The following is a 25,180-nucleotide window of genomic DNA, read 5'->3' as shown; positions in this document are numbered from 1 at the left end:
TATAGAGACATCAACTGTCGATTTTTGTCAGAAGGCATGGTGAAATCATTCCTTATGGGGCTGGGGGGGGTGGACATTTTGGCCCCGTTTGGTTCGTGGGTATAGGGGTCTGTAATCGGAATTATTCTGATTCCAACTGTTAGGTTGAATGGAATCGGAATTTCTTTCCCATTTCTGCTGGAATGACATTCCCCCATTTGAGGGAATAGTCATTCCCTGCCCCTCTCTTGTGAAATCTCATTGCTGATTTCAATTCTCATTCTCATTCCTTTATGAACCAAACAAACTATGGGAATGAACCATTTTGATTTCGATTCCAGAGGATTTTGATTTTGGTTTTGATTTCGATTTCGATTGCAAACCAAATGGACCCTTAGAGTTTGCTGATGAACAAGCCAAAAATTAACAAATTGATGTCTATCCATTCCAGAAGGAATGGTAATGGGATTCCATTTCTGCCCAACAAACAATTGGAATTGGAATGTCATTCCGGTTCTGATTCTAAACCCCTATTCCCTTGAACCAAATGGGGCTGTAATTCTATCTGTAGCTAGAATGGCAACGGTTTTTGTACCTATGGGTGGATAGAGTTTGGCTTTGATCAGGGCAAAGCTCACTCGAACAACCTTTACTGTCTTGCACTTGCATGCTTTATTTCATTGAGAGATGTTCCCAATGCAAGGTTGCAAAAGGCTGTTAGCAAGGTTCAGTATCGTATCGGTACTTAGAAACGTCCAAAAAATTATTTTTTTTTAGTTTTTTTTTCAAATTTTGGTTTTTTGGGAGGCTAAAAACATGTTTTTTATTATTGAAAAAAATTTGGGATTCCAATACACCTGGAAACAGGCGTTTCAGAGCGTATCGTATTGATACTTTAAACCATGGCTGTTAGATCAGTGTGGGCACAACAACACAAGTTTGCCGTGATGAAACCCGATCTCAGGTGGATATATCTAATATATATATTAAATGAATGATTTCAGGCCAAAGTCCCCTACAATCAGATATGTGGCCCATCTACATTCAAAGTTTCAGACACCTGTTATTCCAAATATTTAAACAAAATGGACATGTGTCAAATTTTGATTAGTAGTAGTTCAAGAACAAAGCCCATTAGACATGTGTCAAATTCTGATTAGTGGTATTTCAAGAAAAGAGCCCACTAACATGCAGAGTGGAGCCCACCACCATGCAGAGTTGTGAGAAGTGGGAAGCTCCCACTTTTAATCCTTTCATAAAAAAAAGGAAACTATGCTATTAATTACTATTAACTACTAAACTAATTAATTAATTCAAGTTATTGCTTACTAATAATAATTACTATTAACTCCTTATAATTAATTAATTACAGCTATTAATTACTAATAATAATTATTGTTAATTACTAATTAATTACTGTTAACTACTTCTAATTAATTAATTCCAGCTATTAATTACTAATAATAATTACTCACTGATAATAATTAATTACTGATAATAATTTCTTATAATAATAAATTCTATTACTTAATTATTGATAATAATTAATTAGTGATAATATTGCTCATTATTAATTTAGAAATTAATTTCTTATAATAATTAATGCTAATACTTAATTACTGATAATTTATTACTAACTATTACTCATTATTAATTCGAGGCGATAATTAATAAATATTTTCATAATGGTAATTAATAATTCAAAAATAATCATTTTATATTTATATTAACTCATATTAATTATTTTGAAAATAAATATTTAATGTTAATTATTTATATTATAATTATTATAAGAAATTATAATTCATACATTTATATGAAATAATTAATTATATTATTATAATTAATAACATTATATTAATTAATATGATTATATTATTATTATTATCAATAATTATAATTAATTATTACTAATACTAATGATAATAATTATTACTTCGGAATGTTAATTAATTAATGATAATTAATAATCATTTTAATAATGTTAATTATTAATTGGGATATAGTCATTTTATATTAATATTAACTCATATTAAATATTTTATAAATATATTATTAGTGTTATGTTTTTACATTATTATTATTACAAGTAATTATAATTAATACTATTATTATTCTCCAATGAATACTTCATTTAGTGAAAGTTAAAATATAAAACTTTCAATTATTCAATATTGTTAAAATTAAAGAATTATAAAAGCAAATATTATTTTATTAATTAAATAAAAATTATAATTATAACAAATTAATTACTTAATAAAAATAAAAATAAAATAATAATAATAATAATGGTAATAATAATAATACTTTAATATTACTGATTTCAAAACCAATACACACATAATAAGAGTATATTATTAGTTAATAATAATAATATACTTATTATTACTATTGATTTCATAATTATTAATATATTATTATCTATTAATAATACTGGTTATTATTAAAAAAATGTCAATGGCAAAATTTAATTACTTAAAATTATTTGCTGAAATTACCCATTTTAATTTGTATAGATAATTAATAATTAATTTTAATTTTTTAAAATTATTATTTAGTGAATAATTTTAGTTACTCTTTGATTTAATGAACTTATTTTTGAATAATTGGTTTTTTATGTTCAATAATTTTTTTTTTTGCAAAAATTCAAATAAATTTTCATTTGCAATGCTAACCATTTTATTTTTCTCTTATTCAGTTTTCCAAAAGATAAAAAAATAAATTAACAATATTTACCTATTTTTATCAAATTATGTAGTTATCAAGTTGTTGTCATTGATGATGACGATGATAATGGGTCAACGTTTTGAAAGAGAGAGGTACTAATAATAATTAATGACTTCTAATTAATTAATTTCAGCTATTAATTACTACTAATAATAACTCACTGATAATAATTTCTTATAATAATTACCGCTAATGCTTAATTACTGATAATTTTTCTCATTGTTATTTTGGAATGATAATTAATAATGATTTTCATAATGGTATTTAATAATTTGGAAATAATCATTTTATATTTATATTAACTAATATTAGTTATTTTGAAAATAAATATTTAATGTTAATTACTTATATTATAATTATTATCAGAAATTATAATTCATACATTTATATGAAATAATTAATTATATTATTATTATCAATAATTATAATTAATTATTACTAATAATAATGATTTTTGACAAAAATTAATTATTGATTATACTTACTTACTGATATTTAATTCCTTAATTATAACAATGATAATTATTACTTTGAAATGTTAATTAATTAATGATAATTAATAATTATTTTAATAATGTTAGTTATTAATTGGGATATAATCATTTTATATTTATATTAATTTATATTAATTATTTAATAAATATATAATTAGTGTTACTTATTTACATTATTATTGTTGTTGTTGTTGTTGTTATTATTATTATTATTATTATTATTATTATAAGTAATCATAATTAATACTATTATTATTCTCCAATAAGTATTTCATTTAGTGAAAGTTAAATTATAAACTTTCAATTACTCATTATTGTTAAACTAAAAGAATTATAAAAGCAATTACTATTTCAGGAATTTATTAAAAATCATAATTATAACAAATTAATTACTTAATAATAATAATTTAATATTACTTTTTTTAAAATCAATACACACATAATAATAATATAATATTAGTAAATAATAGTAATAATAATATACTTATTATTATTACTGATTTCGTAATTATTAATATAGTATTAATCTATGTTACTCAATAAAGACATGGAATAAAAAAATATATTCAAATTACCACTAAATAAATGAACTAAAAATCTATGAGTATTCTAATTGACTTGAATTTGAGACATCAACATACCCAAAATTATAATTTCAATCTACATTTCCTATTTCTATCTCCCAATTCTCATAATTCAAACATAGCATTAGGCTATGCACATGTTTCCCTACCTTTTTCCTAAAGATAAATTATAGCCTGTTTACGTGCACTGTGGGGAGCTTAAATCTAAAATCCATAACCACAATTGACCAAAAGAAGTGTTGCCACCTAACATGGAGGTGACTTCCATACTTAGGATGGTTACATTATTCTCCTTTCTTTCATGTTTCTTCTGTTGTATGGTCTTTGGAGTCTTGATTATATTATCAATTGATTGTAGCCATACATGATGATGATTTGATTGTAGTCATATATTTTTCATCTCTTACTTCAGAGGATGGATGCATCTACAAATGTTGTTTGACATGGATTGTTTTTTTATAGCAGCTATTTGAATGTTTTTCTTCCTTCTTTGCCTCTTTGAATAGATATCATTTAAATGTTTTTTATCTATTCATATGTCCCTAAATATTAAGCAGTATAAGTGATATTGTTGTAAACATCCATCTAATTTACTATTTTATAAATAGATTAATGATTTCAAAGTTATTGATACATTTTGGGGGGTGGGTTGTTCAACATGACATTTCTTTTTTATTGTTAAATAGTAAATTTCAAATTAAATGATACTATAGTTGCCCCTTACTTAGTATGGGGTCATTGTCTAGATAAAACATGGTAAGCCTCTTAAATCAAATAAAGATCCTACCCAAGATGTCTATTATAAATAATAAAAAAAATGATATACTTCAAATTAAATCAAATATTTACTTGCTGGAAATTATTGGATTAAGTAAATAATAATAACAATCAATTATTTATTGAAATAATTAATAATAATAACAATCATCAAGTACTTAATTAAGTAAATAATAAAAAATGAAATAACAATCATTAGTTATCATTAGTGTTCATTCAAAGCATGCCCCATAATAATTACCGAATATAGTAATTAAACCTTAAATAAGAATCAATATTTATTAACAGTCATTAAAATTGTTAAGCCAAATCATTAATGTTTATTCTTAAATGCAAAATATGAATTAACAAATCTATTATATTATCATTATACTCGGTTGGAAAAATTATTTTAAATAAATATTTAAATAATTACAAATTTAGTTATTATTATTACTATATAACAAAAAATTTAAATTAAATAATAAAATAAATTAATAATAATAATAATAATGTTTGAATTAAAATGATAAATGGTTCAAGTTGAATTTAATGACCCGTATAATTTTACGGGTTTGACATATAAGGGTCAATTTATATGGACCCGTTGATTGTATGAATGTCTTAAAAATGACAGTTTATAAATAATAATAAAAATGGTGATAAAAATCATTGATGTTTATATATATATATAACTTCCCTGTACTTAGTACGGGGTCATTCACTAATTTATATACAATAGAAAAAAGCCAAGAGCTTGTTTTCTTTAACAAACAATTGAGGGTATTTTGGCCATCAAATGACAAAATGCAAACAGCCCAAAACATTTCACTTACATTGCATATTTGTGACAAGTGAGGCCATGGAGAAGTGGTTTTAGAAAGCACATGGTATATTAAGTAGTTTATTCAAATTAAAGGATATATTTAAATAATTATTTCTAATAATAATTAAATTAATGGACCGAATTCGGACAATGAATACCATTTAAATCCCTAGTTTAGGTTTAAAATTTACCTGCACTACAACTCTCTTCAGCCACCTAGGACTGCAAATGGTATGTGATTATCTAAATTTGAATTCGAATTCAATCCTATTAAGGGTGGTCCTAATTTAACCCATTTATAATTTGGTCTGATATAATATGATTCCTTTCTATTTAAATATATATGCTCACATATATTTAAAAACTATATTATATCTATCATTGAAATTGGTCCCAATGTTATATTTTCACTAATTTTTCATAGGGTTTTTGTAAATAATTTTAAAATCATTTTATTTATAAAATACTATTAAAATTATTTTTAGCTCATTTTATTAATAATAAATAATATTTTGATCATTTGTATTCTAATTTGATTCGAATCCATTAGATAATGATCCCATTCAAATTCAAATATGAACTAAGACTAGCAATTTTGACCTTGACCCATTTGACCCACCCAAACCCATCAATTTCAATAGTGGGTCAATGTGGGTCGAGTGATCTATTAGGGTCAGGGAAAAGAGGGTTAAGGTGAGTTGGGTCGAGGGCACCTAGTGCGTCGTAAAGGGTCAAGGCAATGTTTTTCAATCCACCGTTGACCCTGCCGGTGGAATCGTTTGAACTGTCACCTGACTAGGACTCCGGGTCCAGTTTAGTTAGGACTTGTTAGACGATTAAAACTGTTGACTTGGTCAAGAACTGCCCGACTCAGCCGGTTTGACCTTTGACTCGTTCGATATGGTGACTAAATCGTGGGTTGCACACTAAATACATGCAAACTTTTGGAGGCCATAACTTTGCACTCCGATTATTCGATTGTGGTGTTTATTTATTTATTTATTTTGGGTAACTTTTCGAGATCTATGCATCCCAAGGGGCCATAGGTGCCCTGTTCCGCTATTTATTTTCATCCTCACTCATTGTTTCTCTGTTCTACCAATCACTGTTTCCCTTCTCTTATCTATCTCTGCTATTTTTATGAAATGATCAATCTCCCTTCTGTTTCATTCCACGCATGTAGATTAATTAAATTGCTGGACTATGTTTTTTGAAAAAGTTGCAGGTTTTAAAATTACGGTTTGATTGTATAAAAGAGACTCTTATCAGATTGGGTTGGGGTTCGAGTATTGGACATTTGGTGTTTATTGAGAAGCTCGGGTATACGGATCAACCCCACTTATATCTGCCAAGTGACATTGTGGAGAGATATGATCTATAAAAAAAAGTAAAGGGTAAAATACAAAATCTTTTATTAAAGTTTTTGACAATCATAAAATCCTTTCTTATAATTTTATTGTAAGCTTCCCTTAATTTTTGAGAAACTCGATAAAACCCTCACTTTTGTCACTGACCTAGATGAAAAGCATTAGTTGATGCATCAATTTTTTTAAATACGGATTTTAGCCTTTTACCACTAACGCAAACGGACAACGATAAGTTCCATTCAATAGCCTACCACCATGACTGAAGCAAAGCCTGTAAAGTCAAATTGAGCCCCGCTCTTGGCCTTCAATTAAATGCAAAGTAAGCCAAGTGCTTGAATGCTGGTTTTCTTTTCTTTTGTATGTTCTGCAAGTCCAATCATCATGGTTTTTAAAATCGGACTGAACTGGAAAATTGGGAATCGGTCATTTGATCGGTTCTATTTTTCTCTAAAATCATTGATTTTGGTTAATAAACCGTTGAACCGGCTGATTAATTGTTTGAACGGTTTTGACCATTTTTAATTTTTTTGTTAAAATAGACCAATCATTCGGGTCAAATGGTCAGACCATTCAAACCGATAATCAGACCCCTAACTGATTCAATCACCAAATCGGTTTTAAAAACCATGCCAATCATCCCATGGCAGGATGAATTGCTTTTGTTTCTTTTTTCTTTTGGTACAAGAACTGTTTTTGTTTTAATTCCTTTTATAAATATCTAGGTGACTTGACAGAAAAAAAAAAGATGAAGAGAAATAAAAGATATACCAGCCCACTCTGTTTTGGGGCACGCCTGAGCCATTTATCAAAACCCAAGATTGGCACTCAGCGGAGTGGTTGCCTGAAGAGGCTGAGAAAATTTGACAATGGCCAACTCCAAGTCGCCAGCATTACATGTTTTTTGACGTTGCTGTGTCGTCTAGTTGTATCCTCCCTCCTCCTCATAAATGCCAAGCATTCTCAGTATAAGTTTCGATTTCAAGCTCTAAATTCTACACTCTAGCTATTTTGTGCGGTCCACAAACTTCGTAATAGGGCTACCAGAAGGCACTTTAGCTAGTGTGAGTGAACAAGACCATTTGATTAAAGTGACTTTGATATTATCTCAAAAAATCATTCAACCTAAAAGCTTAAGCTATTAAGTGAGGTCTTTGAATAGATTTATATGTTCAGGGAAGTTATTTATTACAATAAAACCATAGTAAAGGGTTTTATGATTGTGATAAACTTTAGGAGAGATTTTTGTATTTTATCCAAAATAAAAAAATATTATTTTCAAATATATGGATTGATCCGACCCATTTATGCATTTATAGATGATGGTAGGTTAGTTAGTATGAGTGAAGATGAGTAAGGGTCATTATAGATGGGTCAAGATGGGCTGTGACCCATTAAGAAAGGTTGATGATGCGTTATGGTGGGTTGGTGGGTCGATATTGAGTGAACTGGTATTTAACCTCAACCTTACCCAACCCAATTCACCCATTTGCCAATTGCCAATTGTTAGGGGTGTCAATGGATCGATTTTGGGTTGGACTCCGTCGATATCGAAAGTGTTATGGACGGTCCTTGAACTCGGACCGGTCCGAACACAAATCGTCCATTCATAAAATGGATCGAAAATAGACCGACCCTAAAAGTTCGAACAGCCCACTGGTCCGTTCATTTTCGTTTGAAGTTTGAACGGACGTTTCACTTTCTCAAAGTCTAGGGTTCGGCGCTCCATCTCAAAGTCTCGCCGGCGGTATTTCCCTCTCTCCGGCGATCTTCCTCTCGCCCTCTCACTTTCTCCAACGGCAGCAGTCCTTCTCTTAGCGCCTCTCACTTTCTCTAGCGAGCAGTACAACACTCTCTCTTCTCTCAGCGCCCTCTCACTTTCTTCAGGAGCGACAGCAGTCACAGCACTCCCTCTTCAGCGGCGACAGTCTCTCCTCTGACCTCTGCGATTTGTTCATTCAGGTATTTCATCTATCCTCTGTCATTAGAACCTAGCACAGAAATCACCATTCTCTCTTTCTTTGCTTGGATTTCAGGATGTTTCCTAAGGAAACGTTATGTGTTAGTTTGTGTTGAATAGATCACTTGTTATTTTATGTTTTAGAAATATAGCTTGGATTTTGTCTTCTACATTTGAAATAATTTATTTTTTCTCCTTTTTTTTGTGTAATTGAGTGATTAACCATTATGATTTGAATATGCTTAAGTTTGAAATCATACTATCATTTTGTTTTTCAAAGTAAAACTATATTTTAAATTCTATTTATCAAATTAGTAAGTTGATCCCAACAAAGGGCAAGGGGTTGTTATTGCTATTGGTTTTCACAACAATGGTAAACTAAGAATTTTGAAACTGAGATTATACTTTTTATAAAATATAAAGTTTGGATTGGATTGGTTTTTAAATTTTTATAAATTTAAAATATTTTATAAACTTAAAATATTTTATAAACTGAGATTATAAATTTTTTATAAAATATAAAATATAAAACTAAGATTTTTTCACAACAATGCTATTGGGTTTTAAATTTTTCTTATATTTTTTATTAAATATTTGCTTATAAAATTTGGATTGGATTGGATTGGACCTAGTCCATTTGTAATGGTTTATAGTGGTCTAGGTTGGGTTGAAGTTTTGAACCAATATCAAGTCTATTGATAGAAGATAAGAGTGGGGCTGTGAGGCTGTCAATGGACCAGGTTTGGGTTGGACACAATCTGAATTAAAACCAAATTGAACAAGTTGGGAAGTCCAATAGGACAGTGGATTGGATTAAACCAGTCCAATCCGGTCTAGGTTGAACATATTGAACAGTCCAATAAGTCAATGGATTGGATTGGACTAGCCCATTTTTTTTTCTATTTTGTATTGTTTTGTAACATTATCCACGTATGTAACAATTAAAAAAAAATTATCCACGCATTTGCATCTACTGGCATGTAATTGGAAAATCTGTTCAACCTTGACAAAAACATGCCAGTAGCAACTTTTAGTTTCTTATGGAATTTTGGAACTTAAATATACAACTGCAAATTGTCTTCTGTATTGTAATAGAAACTTCTTTCACTAGAGCCTAAGGTTAGAACTTTGAAGTACAAGATGGTGTCACTTTTCTTTTGAAAATAGTCACACCCTTCCATATGTGCTGTGTTCTGTGTTTCATTTAAATCCATCTAATGCTGGAGATGGTTTGACGCTGCCTATATGCTCAATTTATACAAAAAGAATAATATCGAAATTTAGTTATCATTTTGATCAAGGAAATTACTATCTTGTTGACTGTAGAATATAGATAGTTATGACATTTTCCTATCTACTGCTCTAAGTTTTATCAACTGTGCTAATTTAAGTAGCCATGCAACAAGCTTGTCCTAATCCCTTTCTACCTACGACAATGCTAACCATATCTAAGCATCAAGTTTCTTAAAGTTCTTCTTCAAGCACATATTTCCCCTCAAGCTTTTGTTCTTCTTGAAGTTCTCTTAATCTTTTTTTTTTTTTTTTCCTGTGACATGCTCTCTCTGTTCTGAGTTTGAGAATCCTGGTGATATTTTCAATTTTCTCATATGAGATTTCGTTTCAGTTCAGGTAATTTGACTAATAGAAAGCTTGTGAATTGAATACAGAATTAAAGTATAGTCTCTGGGCGTGACATTACAGTCACTAGTTTTATTTATTAGAAGTAATTTTGGGTTTGAGTTGTTGTACAAGCAATATACATTTGGCCTGGTCCGGGATATTTTTTCAGGTGAAGAGGACTTGTTTGATCGGATGTTGCTACAAGTAGCAAAGTTTCACTCTAAAATATTGTAATCTGTTGTTCAAATAACATTTGCAAGTGGAAAAAGGATGGGATATGATTTTTAACTTTCTTCTAACCAATTGTGAGTTAAGGATTACTGAAAATAATAAATAAAATTGTGACTTAGGAGATAAGCCTGATCCTAGCTTCCAATTCTATGGGGCCGGGGGGGGGGGGATCCTGGGAAAGAGCACAGCTGCTGAAGCAAACACCGGGTAATTTGGTCCAATTTTCTCATACAAGGTTTGGTTCTTCATAAGAGATTTGGGGGCATTTTGATTGAGAGAGGTTAATAAGGAAGTGGAATCAGTTCAGGTAAAACAGAGGTGTTCAAATCATTGAGGACATTTCTTGTTAAAAAGAGATAGTGGATGTTTCTAGTAGCTGAAATGGGATTTCTTGGTTTGCATTTTCATGTAGTTAAGTTCTGTTGTTAGCTTGTTTTGTGTTTTTCCAATTGGATTTGTGGGGTAGAATTTGTTAAACCTTGTGTTATCTTTTTCTCAGTATGGGGTAACACCAAGCCTTTGTAATCTCTCTTTATTTTATATTTTAATGAAGTTTTCATTAGAGATCAGAAATCCAATGCTCTAGTAGATTTTGCTCTGGTTCTTATCTTGCATATTCAGCTTTTGTTCATCTCGTCTTCACCATTTTTTTCTATATATTCTTCATTACAGTTTTCAAACCATCTGTGGATGGAATAGAGTCAGCTCCAGCTCCTACTGTCTTCTTCCAACCATCCTATTTCGTTTTTTTGGTTTCTGGTTTTTTGGTTTTTGATGAACATCCCTGATTCCAACCATCCTATTTCTAGCTTACATACTTGTCTGAGTATTCTGGGCTAAGCAGGTCTGACCAGACATTCAAATCATGTTTACCTATTAACACACCCGGCAGAGATAGTCAAACAAATGGATGCAAGATTCCTGATTCATCTGGGTAAGTTTCATATGGTCCAGAACTTGGGCTATTCAACTTACCGGACCAGGTTTACTGAGAATGTTCCAAGAACCAACCTTCATGCATCCATGCTGCACCACTTATCTGGTCCTAAAATGTGAACGAGTTGGCCAATATGAAGTCCTAAAGTCAAAAAACATGGCCGACTGAAAATGGGAAAGAGTCGTCCTTTCTGGTGTAAGTGCTGCAGAAGACCACAAGTCACAAGTGATGTTAATGGTAGTGACCCACAACTGAACCGACCCAGCAAACAGAACCTTAAAATTTGACCAACTGCTTTCACATGTAAGTGGCCCGGTCCAATTCAGACACTTCCTCTTTGTCGATTGCTTTCAGATCAGATGATGCAGTAAACTGCTTGTGTGAAATGAAATCATATCCTTTTATGTTGACTTTTAAGTAGGGAAAACATTTAATTTGGACTGGATTGGGTCCACTCCGGTCCATTTGCATTTCAATTGGACTGGACTGGATCTGGTTTGTATGGGGTTTGGACTGGATTTGGTCCAGTCCATTTGTAAATGGACCAATGTTGGACTGGACTGGATTGGACCAAATCCTGTCCAATTGACAGCCCTACCAGTTGCCACCCCTATACGAACAAATCAAATTCGGATATGCCTGTATCGGATTCATTCCGATCTGTTTGCAGCCCTACCTCCACTTCCACTTCCACCTCCCGCTTCGTCTTGTATTCAAACTTGTATACTAGTTAAGTTACGCAAGCGTTTTAGCCCAGGGAAGCTACTTTCTTCGTCTCTGCTTGTCGCCACACCGACTAGACGAGGGAGCTGTCGATTCAAGCTTGCGTGAACCAGCGTTCGTTGTTCTTTCTTCTTTCCTTCACTGGTAACGATCTGGACTCGGGTAATATCACTTTTTTTTTTCCGTTTTCTTCCCTTTTTTCTCCTGGTATCGATTTTTCATGCCTGAAACCCAATGACTTTATCCGTAACAGAGTCTGGATTCCTCCATGTTTGGTCCCCATTTTCTCTATTGTTTTGTTTTATTTATTTATTTTTTTTTTCAGGTTAGGTCGATCTTCTCTTCCATTCGACCCTGTGAGCTCGACTATCCAAGCCCCTCTTCCATTCCATTCGACCCATCGATTAATGTTACTGATATGCAAGCGCACCTATTTCCCTTATTGATTTATAAAAAAATGAAGTATCTCCTACCTGTTCCTTGAGTCGAGATCAATATAGTATAGATAGGGAGATTCAATCATATAATAAACACTGTTCCTCAGGAACAATTTGCCCATCATGTCACTTGTTTCTCAAGAATAAGAAACCGGATAATTGTTCTAGTACAGGAAATTCCTTAGGAATAGAAATACACAGGAACGAGACCAAATGGGGCTGCTATTGCTAGTATTAGTTGTTTCTCCAATCATTTTCGTTTCTTGCAGACAAGAAGTGTCACTTCAGATGAAATAGTAATGGAGAATTTTAAGTATTGATTTCTTGAGCTGTCCACATGTTGATATTTCTTTTTCCAAATGACAACATAGATGTAGTTGTACATAGTGTTTGAAGGTTGGTCGAGGAATATAATGATAGGGGTAACATAGGAATGTCATTGCTAGATAGATCTGTCAAGACTGTTGGAACAGACCAACAGAAGGCAGTTAGTTAGTTTTACAAGAGGAGGCCACTAACCAGCCACTTGTAATAACCGCCATCCACATGTAACAACTGCCACCCAATTGGACTGTCAAGACTGTTGGAACAGACCAACAGAAGGCAGTTAGTCAGTTACAAGAAGAGGCCACATCAGCAGCCACTTGTCACAACTGCCATCCACTTGTAACAGCTGTAACAGTCAAGATTGTAACACTATAAGTAGTAGAGCCAAAAAGGAATAGAGGAGGACTCTCTCAGCATTAAACTCTCTCTCTCTCTCCTTCCCAAGAATTCAGGAGGTTGGCCCCTCAAAGAGCCCTGAGTTAAGCAGGTTCCTAACAAGATTCAAAACTTTCAGAGATGGCATTCCTTCAAAGAATGCATTTGGCATCCTTATCTCAGATTTTATGCTTAGTTGCATCTGGGGGTGGGGAGGGGGGGGGCAATGCCGGATGGTGGTGGAGACATTCGAGGTCGATAAGTCGGGGTGGAATCCATGGTGGTGAAAATGTTGGAGGTCTACAACTAGGTATAGGTGGTCTATACGTTAGTAGAATACTTACTAGACTTATTAGAGATGCATAAATTGGTGGATGGGAGAATTGGGGACAAAAGGAAGTGTTATAGGTAGAGGAGACTCATGTATTGGCGGTGGAGATGTTCCAAAAATTTATAAATTAGTGGAGGGAATTTGTTTTTCATGGATTGATAGAAACAGTCTCTGAATATGGGTTGGTTGTTTTCTATGATTCTATCATAAACTTTTGAAACTTTTCAATTGATATTTTACATCAACAACAAGGTTCTCACCCAAAGTGATAGAGAACCACAATGTCCTCAGTTTTGTATACTCTAGAATATTAATTTCATTTAAGGCATGGAGCTTGAACCCCTGACCCATCCCCAGTTCTAGCTAAGAACTTAAGAAGCACACTCCACTCAGCTTGATGGTTAAAAAAACCTTTATATTATTTTTTTATGGAATTAGAGGATGTGGCTTAAAAGTACTTCTTTACCTCCCAAAACAAGAAGAAACATGCCCTGCAATTGGCCACAAACATATTTTTTTTATGGGAAACTATAACTTTTTATTAATTCTTTAAGAAGACTTGGTACAACTGTCTTTACCTCCTTGCTTTAAGACTTAGTACAATGATAACTTTCATTTATGGCATGGAGCTTGAACCCTTGTCCCATCCCCAATTCTAGCTAAGAACTTAAGAAGCACACTCCACTCAGTTTGATGGTTAAAAAAACCTTTATATTAATTTTTTATGGAATTAGAGGATGTGGCTTAAAAGTACTTCTTTACCTCCCAGAACAAAAAAACATGCCCTGCAATTGGCCACAAACATATTTTTTTATGGGAAACGATAACTTTTCTTAATTCTTTAAGAAGACTTAGTACAACTGTCACCTTCAAAAGCAAGGTGACCCCTCAATAAGATTACAAACACACCCCGAAAAGGTTCTCCCTACTAACTCCTTGCTTGTGTCGGCCATTGCATTGGCTGATCTCCTAGTCCATTTAAAACAGACTTCAAGCTCCCTTGTTAGTTGCATAATTTCCCTTACAAGTTGAGCCCCTGTAGGACTTCTACTCTAAGAGATCCCCCAAGCCTATTGGGCCAGGACTTTTCTTCCCCTATCTCTAAAGACACCTCCAATTCCAGAGGGACCTGGATTACCTACAGAGCTGCCATCAAAGTTCTGCTTTACTCCCATAGTTGAAGGGGGGGGGGGGGCAGTCCTCTTGAATAGCTAAAGAGGGGCAGGAAGAACTTGCTACTGTGCTCCACCCTCTAATTAAGGCATCTACAGAGAAGTCCTTGAACAGGTCCATTGATTTCAGCCAATGTATAACCTTGATGGTGATCCCTTCTATGACTTCATGTGCTGTTTGTTCTTGCCCTTGAAAGATTCTGTTATTTCTCTCTCCCCACACTGCCCAAATAATTGCTGCCCTTGTTGTTCTCCACATCACCCTTCCTCTTTTCTTTGGTTGACGGAAAAATCTAGATTCAAAAAGATCCACCACACTTGTAGGAGGAACCCACCTTCACAAAAAGATTAGTAAATGATTTACTGTCTCACCACTCTTCAAGCCAAGGCTACAAACATGAGGGGACAAACACCAATTTGGTCTTTTTCTCTGAAGTAAATCCAAAGTGTTGATTTTTTGGAGAACCACTTCCCAACAAAAAGTCCTCACCTTTGGAGGTACAGGAGCACACCACACTTCTTTTACAGGAAAAGAGTAAACTAAATTGAAAGAGTGCACTGAAGCACTGGAGAAAGAAGAACAGAAAAAACAACCGGACTCTTTAGATCAAAATCTATTATTAGGATAAGATTGGTCCAAAAACACTGAGTTTAGAAGAGAGAAATGATCATTTGCCAACCCTATTTCTGACTCCCTAAACCCTCTCCTGAACCCTAGATCTCACGACTCTCCAGAAACATGCAAGGTAGAGATGACTTTAAATTTGTCCAAGGACAAGGAGTAGAGGGCCGGGTACCTATCCTTAAGAGGCTGGTCCCCAATCCAAGTGTCCTCCCAAAAAAGGATCTTATTATCTAAACAAGCATCACACCTAATGAAAGGAGAAAAAGTGGGCAGGATACCAACAATGTCTTTCCACGGAGAGGAATGAGAAGCCCTTAGGTCGAGACCAACATCCCATCCATTAGTTGCAAATACATGTATTTGTTTTTAATCACTCTATGCCACAAATTTTCTTGCTCCTTGGGAAACCCCCACAACTTACCTAAAAGTGTTATGTTTCTTAATCGAACATTTCCAAACCCTAATACCCCTTTGTCTTTGTCCTAGAGACCACTTCCCACTTCACTAGGTGATCCTTTTTTGACTCCCTAGGTTCCCAGAGGAAATCTCTCATTACTTTTTCCAACTAATTTGCAACCTTAGCAGGCACCTTGAAGGTAGACAAGAAGTACACTGGCAAGCTTGCTAGTGTTGACTTAATAAAAGTGATTCTACCTCCTAAAGATATGTAATTCCTCTTCCACTCTGCTAGTCTCTTTGTGAATCTTTCCAAGGCTGGGTACCAGAAACTTTTTGACTTTGGGTTTCCTCCCAGAGGTAAACCTAAGTACTTTAAAGGTCACTCACTCAACTCACAACCTAAAATCCTAGCCAAGGAAAACACATCCTCATCTAACCTATTAATCCCAGCCTCACAACTTTTATTCCAATTCACTCTCAAGTTAGAGACCTTTTCAAAACCTTCTACCAATATTTTCAGATTGACCAGCTCCCCAAGCTCTCCCTTACAAAAAAGAATTAAATCATTTGCAAATTGTAAATGAGTGACAACTACTTCTTGCCTCCCTACTCTCCACCCACTAACAAGATTTCTGGAGTCAGCTCAAGAGATCATAACACTCAACACATCCACTATTAAGGTAAAAAGGAAGGGAGAGAGTGGGTCCCCTTATCTTAGATCTCTCTTTGCAGGGAAAAAGTCCCTGGCTACCCTGTTCACCAAAATAGAGTAGTGGCACAAACACGAAGACACAACCTTTTACCCATCTACACCACCTTTCTCCAAAACCCTTGGTTTTCAAAACTTCTAGTAAAAAGCACCAATTTATCTACCAAGTCATAAGCCTTTTCCAAGTCAAGTTTTCAAATCATCCCCATTTCTCCTTTTCTCTTTCTATAATCTGCGCACTTATTTGGCCAAAACAATCTCCACCAAAAAAGAGATGATCAGAATTCAATTTGAGAACCTTTATTTTAAAACATCTTCTCAGAAAAGGAAAGAACCATTGAGGATGTAATGGAGTTGATACACTGGATGTAAGGGTGGCTCACTGGCTGAAATCTCTTAACCCATTCAAAGTTTTCTCCTTGGATGACTTGCTGAGAAATTGGTTAGAGATAGCTAATTCTGCTCAGAGTATTACGGTTTCTTCTCCCTCTTGGACCTCCCTCCCCCCTGGATTCATGAAGCTGAATTTTGATGGCAGTAGTTTAAGGAACCCAGGGCTCTCTGGTATAGGGGGAGTGTTCAGGAATGAAGAAGGGCTTATTATAACCATGTTCTCTGGCCCTATTGGAGAAGGAGACTCTCTTAGGGATGGGATCCTTGTGGCTCTGGAAGGTGCCCAAAGAGCAAGGGAGTTGAACCTAAGAAAAGTGGTTTTTGAACGCGACTCAGAGGTGGTGGTGAGATGGCTAAAGGAAGATAACTCTGGTATCTGGAACTACAGCAATGAAAAGAAAAAAATTAAGTGGCTGACTAGGGACATTGAGGTGAAATGCAGTTGGGTAAAGAGAACTGCTAACTCACTTGCTGATGGGTTAACCAAGCAAGGGGTGAATAGGGGATCTTTCTTTTGGGCTCATTTCTAATTTTGCATCTTTTGTTTTGCTAAAATGAGGGAGTTAAGAAAGTTTACCTCCCCCTCTCTTGTAATTGTAGTTTCTTATTCTTAATAAATTCTGCCATTACTGATAAAAAACCTTTATTTTAAAACATTCTTCAGCATGATTAGGTTTGGTTTCCTTGCTAGCTCCGAACAATTTGCAATTGCACTTTCAAATTATACCAAACAAAAAACTTCAGGGTAAGAAATTTTATTATCTGATTGTATCACACCATGTAACTTGTTGGTATAATCATATGAAATTTGTTGATGAAAGTATTTCATTTGTGCACGTATAATTAAATGTATAAAAAGAAAGATATGCCACTCAGACCGCATGGATTCCTGTTTTCCTAGAAAATCATCATGACAATTTGCATTGGGAAATTGTAAAGCATGGATTCTAGACTAATTTGAAAACTTGCATTGTTACAAGGGATCCGGCCACTATAAATGCACTGTCTCTTTATTTCTGCCCAGGCCCAGCATTTGTTCTCTAAGTAAGGACCAAGAAATAAATGGTAAATGTACCTATGGTTATTGATAAAAAATGTACTATTTACGAATGTTATAATTAGATATTTCTTTCTCTCTCAAAGGAAAGATCCTACTGATCTTTCTATTCTTGTTGTTATTTCATATCTAATTAAAATTGATGTATATATATTTTAAGTGTATTTTAAATCCATAGTTCATATTTATTGTTTATATTTTCATGCATGAAGATATATATCTAAATATCACAACTGCATATAGACAAATATATATAATATTATGTAGGCTGGGCATGGGCTTATATTTCCAGCATGGTTCAAAGCATTAATACTCTGAAAATGCAAAAATTATGTATATAGAGTTTTCAACATTTGATATTACATTTTTTATTTTGTTTTTAATTTTATATGATCATAAATTAGGAGGATGCCTATTAGTGTTTATATATGCATGCATGTAGGTAGTCATAAGTTTTATGTATTTTCGGTTTTGGCATACTTGCACTTTCACTCCCATTCTCGCTTTCTCTCCACGGTTTGGTTACGTAGTGCCACTCTTTTCATTTTTAATAGAATTTCCAATTAGCTACTAAGTTCTTCTGCAAAGGCCTGTATGGTTCTTCATGGAAAACACGCAATCCATCAAGAGGCCACTAAAATTCGTGCACTGATGGTTAGAAGAGTCAGAAGACCTTTACCTGCCCTTCAACATCTTAAATTTCTTACTTTCCAAACTGACCAGATTATTGCAAAATGAATCATGCTCCAACCCCAAATGATAGAACTCTTTCTACTCAAAGAGAATGAAGGCCAAGAGAGAAGAGCTACAATAATAATCAAGGGAACATGCAGTCAATCTGAAAATGGAGCATGGACTTCCATATATCTAAAATCTTGGGATTTATAGAGGAAAAGATTATTCATCAGTTCTTCTCACTTACGGGGCTGTTTGGTAACAGCTTAAATGGTTAAACCGAATGGCTTATTGGTTTGGCTTTAGTGGATAAATTGTCAAGTAATAAGTGTCAGAGGGTATAGTGTTTTAGTAATCAATCCAACTTCATCTCCATCCATTAAGTCATGCAATTCATCCACTTCAGCTGTTATCAAATGGCTCCTTAGACACAATGCAAGTATTCTGGATTTATTCCATGGATTAAGATGGTCAATGGTGTGCTATTTGCCAAGAAAGAGCCACATGAATGCATCCACACTGGGAAGGATTTAATAACCACAATGCATTTAGAATCAGTCATGTGAACCACTACATTAGCCAGGAAATTGTAGAATAATCTTGCCATTTTCCCCTACACTCTTAACTATATATTTAGGCCTTTGGCAGCAGTAGCAGCAAGAAACCATCTTCATACACACAAATGCATGTCTGCACACCCAGATACATACTGATGGTACTATTGCCGATCTTTATTTGTTCATCACATCATAGATTGAGAATTCCAAAGCTGTTCTCTGTGGTTTCTGGGTCCATGATGCTTAAGGTCACTACTTCATAAATCCATGATCTAAACACAGGGAAATGTCTTTTCAGAATATGAGGAGCTCAAACGTCATAGTTCTAATGGTCTTAAATGTTTTCTGTAGATCGTTTTATTAGGCACCAGAAAAGGAGCCATGCCAAGACAGCCAGGGAGGCATAGTAACTTTTTAAAAACCAGGCCTTTGACTTTCTCTCCCTTTGCTCGTTGTGTTGCTCAACTTGCATCCACCTGCAAGCTCAAGCGCCTTATCCAGGAATCCAAGTCCCATCGAAAATTTTCCATTACACCCTCAGGTATCAACTAAGCAACACATCTTCTTTCTTCTAGGATGCCTCTTTTTTTTTGTATGTTTTCATGTTTTATAATCTTGGAAGCAGCCTCTCTGTATGTGCAGGGGTTTGGCTGCATACATCTGTCCCTCCCCAGATACCATATTGGTGGGGAGCCTCATGCACTGGGCTGCCCTTTTTTCATGTTTTATAATGCGGAATGATTCTACTTGATGTTATCTACTGTTTTGCATCCTTGTTTTTTTATGTTAAATTTCAACTAAAAATTCTGTCTTCCTATTAATATGTTGTTCTTAGATAATCAGTACATCAAGCACCATTTGAAAGAGAAGATTGAACAATCTGAATCTTCTGATGATGAAGATAATGAAGTAAGTGCATTTTGTGGTTCTCAAATTTACCAACTAATTCATGTCCTTTTTTCCTTAATGTGGGAATTTTTTCTTTGTTTTCCCCTCTCTCGCTGTACTGTTAATCTGTTTTTTTGGAAGGAAATTGTCCATTTATATTAATCTTATGTCTTTGGAAGGAATTTGTTCAAGCAGATTTCGCTTTCTTTGATCCCAAACCGGATGACTTTCATGGAGTGAAGATCTTGCTACAGACATACCTTGATGACAAGCAATGGGATCTAAGTGGATTTGTAGACTTGATACTTGCACAGACTACAGTGGGGACAGTGGTAAAAGTAGAGGATTCAGAAGATGATGGACTCTTCTCTGTCATCACAGCTCTTAATCTAGGGAGATACAAGGCAAGCAATTTTCTCTATGAACTATTTTTTAATATTTTTGTTTCTTTTGCACTTACACAGTATAGAATTTCATTCGTATTGTTTTAGATGGTGTGTCTTTTAACCTTTTCAGGATCAAAGATGTATCATGGAGCTGAAGGAGTTCCTGCTTAAAGTATGTGAGGAGGGAACATTAAGTAACCTGAAATTGCTTTTGGGAGAGGAAGTATGGAATGCTGGTCTCTTGGTCTCCCAGCGTGTGGTCAATCTACCTCCCCAACTTTTGCCTCCACTTTATGATGCGCTCTTTGATGAAGTCTCATGGGCAACTGAAGATGAGGTTAGAAGAGAACATAGTTTCTGATGGGTGGGTTGATGTGGCTTGGGAGATATTTCTGTTTTTGCCTATTGAAAGAATGACATCCACAAAGGCTCTTATTTATCATTGTTCCATTTCTTAAAGCCAACAGTGGACCTCCGGAATTCCTTCCGCTTTAAATTTTATCTACTGATCACTAAGATATACAAGGTATATCATGTATCTTTCTCTTGTCTCTTTACCTTTATATTACTCTTGAATTGGCATTGACATTTTTTTCTTTTTCTTTGGTTTATTGGTGCAAAAATATTAGCATAAGAACATTGGCCAACAAAAGCATGCATCAAGAAGTAGCAATGAGGAGCCAATTATATATATTAAGCCTGAAGATGAAATTTTTCATAAGGTACCAGCTATTTGAAATTCTTAAATTATTGCCATCTCTTAAAATTATTTTCTTATTGATTCATCAAAATTTGTCATAGCTTAGCAGATGGTCCTTCAATTTTCCCTTGCGGACTCAGCAGCTGGCAACTCATGAGGTAAGTAAAAACTTTCAACCTTTCCCATTTATCTTTAAAAAGTTAGCTCCAGATAAACTGAAAGGTATACTATTGAAGTTGAAGCTTTCCAAATAGATCAGAAACAAACCAGGTAGGCTTATTGATGGCTTGATCAATGGTAAAATAAGTTTCCAATTTGTTGTTAGGATTAGAAAGAGAAAATTGATGGGGTTTTATGAACTAAAATACGTAGGAGATGCTGCTTTAAGTTACATAACAGCACCAAATACGACTTAATCTAATTTCATAATTCAACTACAATATTGGAGTGCCTGAAATATTCTTAAAGGCTTGGGTTGGATGGCTCTTAGAACTTATTTATGGAAAAAAATAGTAATTAAAAGGATTGCTAAATGTCTAATTCTTTTTAACTTAAGATACTATCCTGTCACCAACTAATGCCCTGCCAATAGAATGGCCACAGTTTTCCCAAATCAGCTTAGATTCTCATGATTTTGATCTTTTAGGATAGGTAACTGAACTTTTGTAATGACACCAAGGTCCAGTCAAATTAAGAAGTTTTAAACCTGAGAACTTATGTTACAAGTGATGCGATTACAACTGTTTTTTTTTTTTCTAAAAAAACTGAAAGCTCACTATGTTGCTAAATTGGTATAATCTTTTTACTTGTCAAAAGATTTGGTATAATATCTTTATCAGTCTAAATTGGTCTAATATTTTTTTTCTGTTTTTTATTTGCCTTTTGCCTTGAGCTTTAATGAAGCCTGTATCCACCCTTTCCCAATAAATAAATGAAGGCCATTTTCCAGGCTATCTGGGGTCTTGGCAGGGGTTGACTGGATACTATTCTTAATCTTTGCCATTTTTTGCACAAAGTGGCTGCTATGTGACTCAAATCCATGTTCTCACGCTTGCCAGTCCAAGATTTTACCATCAAGCCGGCAGTAGCCCCATGTCCCAATAAATAAATATGTATATAAATAATGAATTGCTCACTTGCTGTTGTGAATAATTTTATTGTAAGGTTCTTTGACAAGTTGACTAAAATCTTCCTGCTCAATCAGGTAAAACACAATTAGAAGCCATGGATGCTGACATATGATGCCCATAGTTGTCATGGCACCATGGTGAATCTAGACAACCAGGGAGCGCACATGATGGAGTTTTGAAAATAAAACCCCCTAAATTCTAGGTTGACTTCTTATTTTGCATGGTAACCCACAATCATATCATCTACATTCTTCAATAACAATCAGTAATAATATCGTTAAAACTACAAATTTCATATCAAGAACATAGAAAATCATCATATTTATGGAATATATATATATATATATTTATATATTTAAATGTTAATTTCAATTTGTCAAGTATATTGCATTATAATAATGAGAATTAAATAAAGCACCTAATATTTTGTATTAATAATAACACAACCACATTAAAAAGAGGCAAAGTAGGAAATTCACCAAGAAGGGGGTGGAGCACCTGTTTCAGTCCAAGAAGTAGGGAAAACTAAACTCAGAAAAAGACAATATATAGCGCTTGCTTATGAAAAAAGAAAAATAAAAATTATACACTGCACCTGCACCTAAGTCTTTACTTGTTGCCATTGAAGCCTTATTTCAATCAGTTGAGTCCAAGTGAGTTGAATTGGACAATGATAAAAAATATGATTAGGTTACAAGTGGTAGTAGTAATAACGAATTTCTGTACTTGGATCCATTTTACCTTGTGCAAAATCTCCTTGGCATTTGAGCAAGGCAAGCTCCCATTTGCAGCTAGTCACTTTGACATCCAATGGATTTTTTAGTCTATAACCAAATCCTAAGTATAAAAAAGGGCAAATTATAACAAATTTACTGTCACTTTAGACTTCATAAAATGACTACATGCCATGTCTTGATGAAACCTTAATCTCCATTTTACTGTTCATACTGCTCTATTAATGCAGTTGCTGTTCATTTTGTCAACTCAACTATTCTAATACCCATAACTGAGGATGATTTCATTTTTCCTTGTTCAAAGAATTACTGTTAGTTACAGAGGCATTCACACGTGTTGCTTTGTTCTTGATAATTTTTATTGCAGCTAAGGAATTACAGGCTGGTGGGACTTATCATGGCTGTAGAGGCAGAAAAAATTTCAACTTTTCGACAGGAGTTGAAATCTCTAATAATGGAGTCCTGAGGTCATACATAAAGGTAGTGAACTACTAGGTATATTTTCTTCCAAGATTTTTTTTTTTTGGAAAAGTTTGCAACTTATTCATTATCATTTCTGATTTGTATACATGCTTTCAGGTTATGGTTCCTCAATTAATTTTCACATTGGGACTGGTGTATTGGAGATTTACACAAGGATTTCTCAACCTTTCTTATTTTTCTTCACCCTGTAAAATGGGCCACTAATGATCAGCTCTGCATTGTATGTACTGAATTAGCCATATTTAATTTTGGAAGTATCGGAAAATTTTGTTTATTATTTTTAATTCGACATTATAATGAAACATGCATCAAGTAGAAGTGTACCCAGGGATGTCTGCCTGAGTCTATGGACTCTAGATGCTGTGTGCCTGAGTCGAGTATGTGTGATCTGGTTTTCTTTGTTTTTATTAATTAGATTTTTCCAGTTTCATGGTTTAAAGTATTGATAGATATCAGTCTTTTAATTTACTGGAACATGACATGGGTAGGTAGAATGGTTTAAATTCCATTCCATTCCATTCCATTTGTATTCGTGGTATCTGCCAAATATACTCACAGTATCAGCGTATATCGGCCAATACAGACTTGATAGGCCGAATACTGGCCAATACTATGGGCTTATCGGTTACTCTGTTAATATCTTATTTTATTTGTATCAACTTTTGTCTCACATACTTAGCTCTCATTAACGTCTGTATTCAAGTTCAAATTACTCAAGTCATTAACACTTGTGTTTAAGCTTTTATTTTATTTTATTTTTTGATAAATAGTGTTTAAGCTTGTATTCTCTATAACTAATTTATTCAAATTCAAATTTGGCATCACCTCATAAACTTTGTCGCATCAACTCCCCATTAAATTTGATCCCTAATTAGCCCCATGGTTTTTATGATATGAAATTTGCTACTAAGAAGAATTGGTCTTAGTCTTATGACCACTAATACTAAACCATTCTTCACATGCTTGCCATAATTATTAAAGCTTATATGTTTATAACTGATGAGGGATAATTTGGCTCGTCCAATGATTTGATGATACGCTAAGTGATGGAATGATGTGGGGACACCTCAGTGATACTAGTCACCTTACGTGCCTCGCGTTACCTAGCCAGATTGAGGCTCAAGTATGCTCTGACTTGTTGAGGTGCCATGTAACCTTTTAGAAGCAAGCCAGCTACCTCCAATCTCCTCGAGATCACAACTTACGTCAATGGATTTTATCTTTTTCATGCCCGATTCAGATGGATTTTGATAAGCCTTGTTAACTTACATGGAGTCCATCTTCGGGTGTGAAACAAACTTTGGACTAGATAGACTGATGATCTTGGACACTCATCATGAGGCCCACAATAGCTTGCCTATATAAAGGCCTCGCCTCTAGCCTCACAAGGTATGCACGATTTAGCTCTCGAATTCCCTTACAATTAAGCATTCAACTCTCTTAAATCTCCACATCATTAACCTAAGCATTGGAGTGCCTACATCGAATTAAGCACATCGAACATTTTGATTGCCTTATTTTGCATCTTGATCAGGTGACGTCACTAGCCCGACGTTCGAGCTGTGCTTAGTAGGGAGCTACTAGATCGCGCTACATCAATT

General features: G+C 34.0%; 1 protein-coding gene across 3 annotated transcripts; it reads left to right on the top strand.

The window, feature by feature from the left end:
• The first annotated feature begins 8,249 nt into the window (after positions 1 to 8,249).
• LOC104602677 (CDK inhibitor P21 binding protein) lies at positions 8,250 to 24,007 on the top strand. 3 transcript variants are annotated; one of them, XR_016084604.1, is made up of 10 exons: positions 8,250 to 8,692; positions 19,610 to 19,799; positions 20,094 to 20,167; positions 20,326 to 20,550; positions 20,663 to 20,869; positions 20,993 to 21,058; positions 21,162 to 21,254; positions 21,339 to 21,390; positions 23,464 to 23,576; positions 23,676 to 24,007. XR_016084604.1 is itself a non-coding variant. In XM_010266560.3 (10 exons), exons 2-9 carry the CDS (start codon positions 19,640 to 19,642, stop codon positions 23,560 to 23,562), a joined length of 981 nt encoding a protein of 326 aa, XP_010264862.1. In that variant the 5' UTR covers positions 8,252 to 8,692; positions 19,610 to 19,639; the 3' UTR covers positions 23,563 to 23,591; positions 23,676 to 24,007. The 3 variants fall into 3 exon arrangements, 2 of the variants coding, with proteins under 2 accessions (XP_010264862.1, XP_010264785.1); XM_010266560.3 differs by having other exon boundaries at positions 8,252 to 8,692; positions 21,334 to 21,390; positions 23,464 to 23,591; XM_010266483.3 differs by having other exon boundaries at positions 8,255 to 8,692; positions 21,334 to 21,390.
• Positions 24,008 to 25,180: the final 1,173 nt, after the last annotated feature.

This window comes from Nelumbo nucifera, chromosome 3, assembly GCF_055504915.1.
Source record: "Nelumbo nucifera cultivar China Antique chromosome 3, China Antique-T2T, whole genome shotgun sequence".
In the NCBI taxonomy this organism is placed as follows: Eukaryota; Viridiplantae; Streptophyta; class Magnoliopsida; order Proteales; family Nelumbonaceae; genus Nelumbo; species Nelumbo nucifera.
Note: the sequence above shows the minus strand (reverse complement) of the source record. Positions and strands in the feature narration are given on the sequence as shown.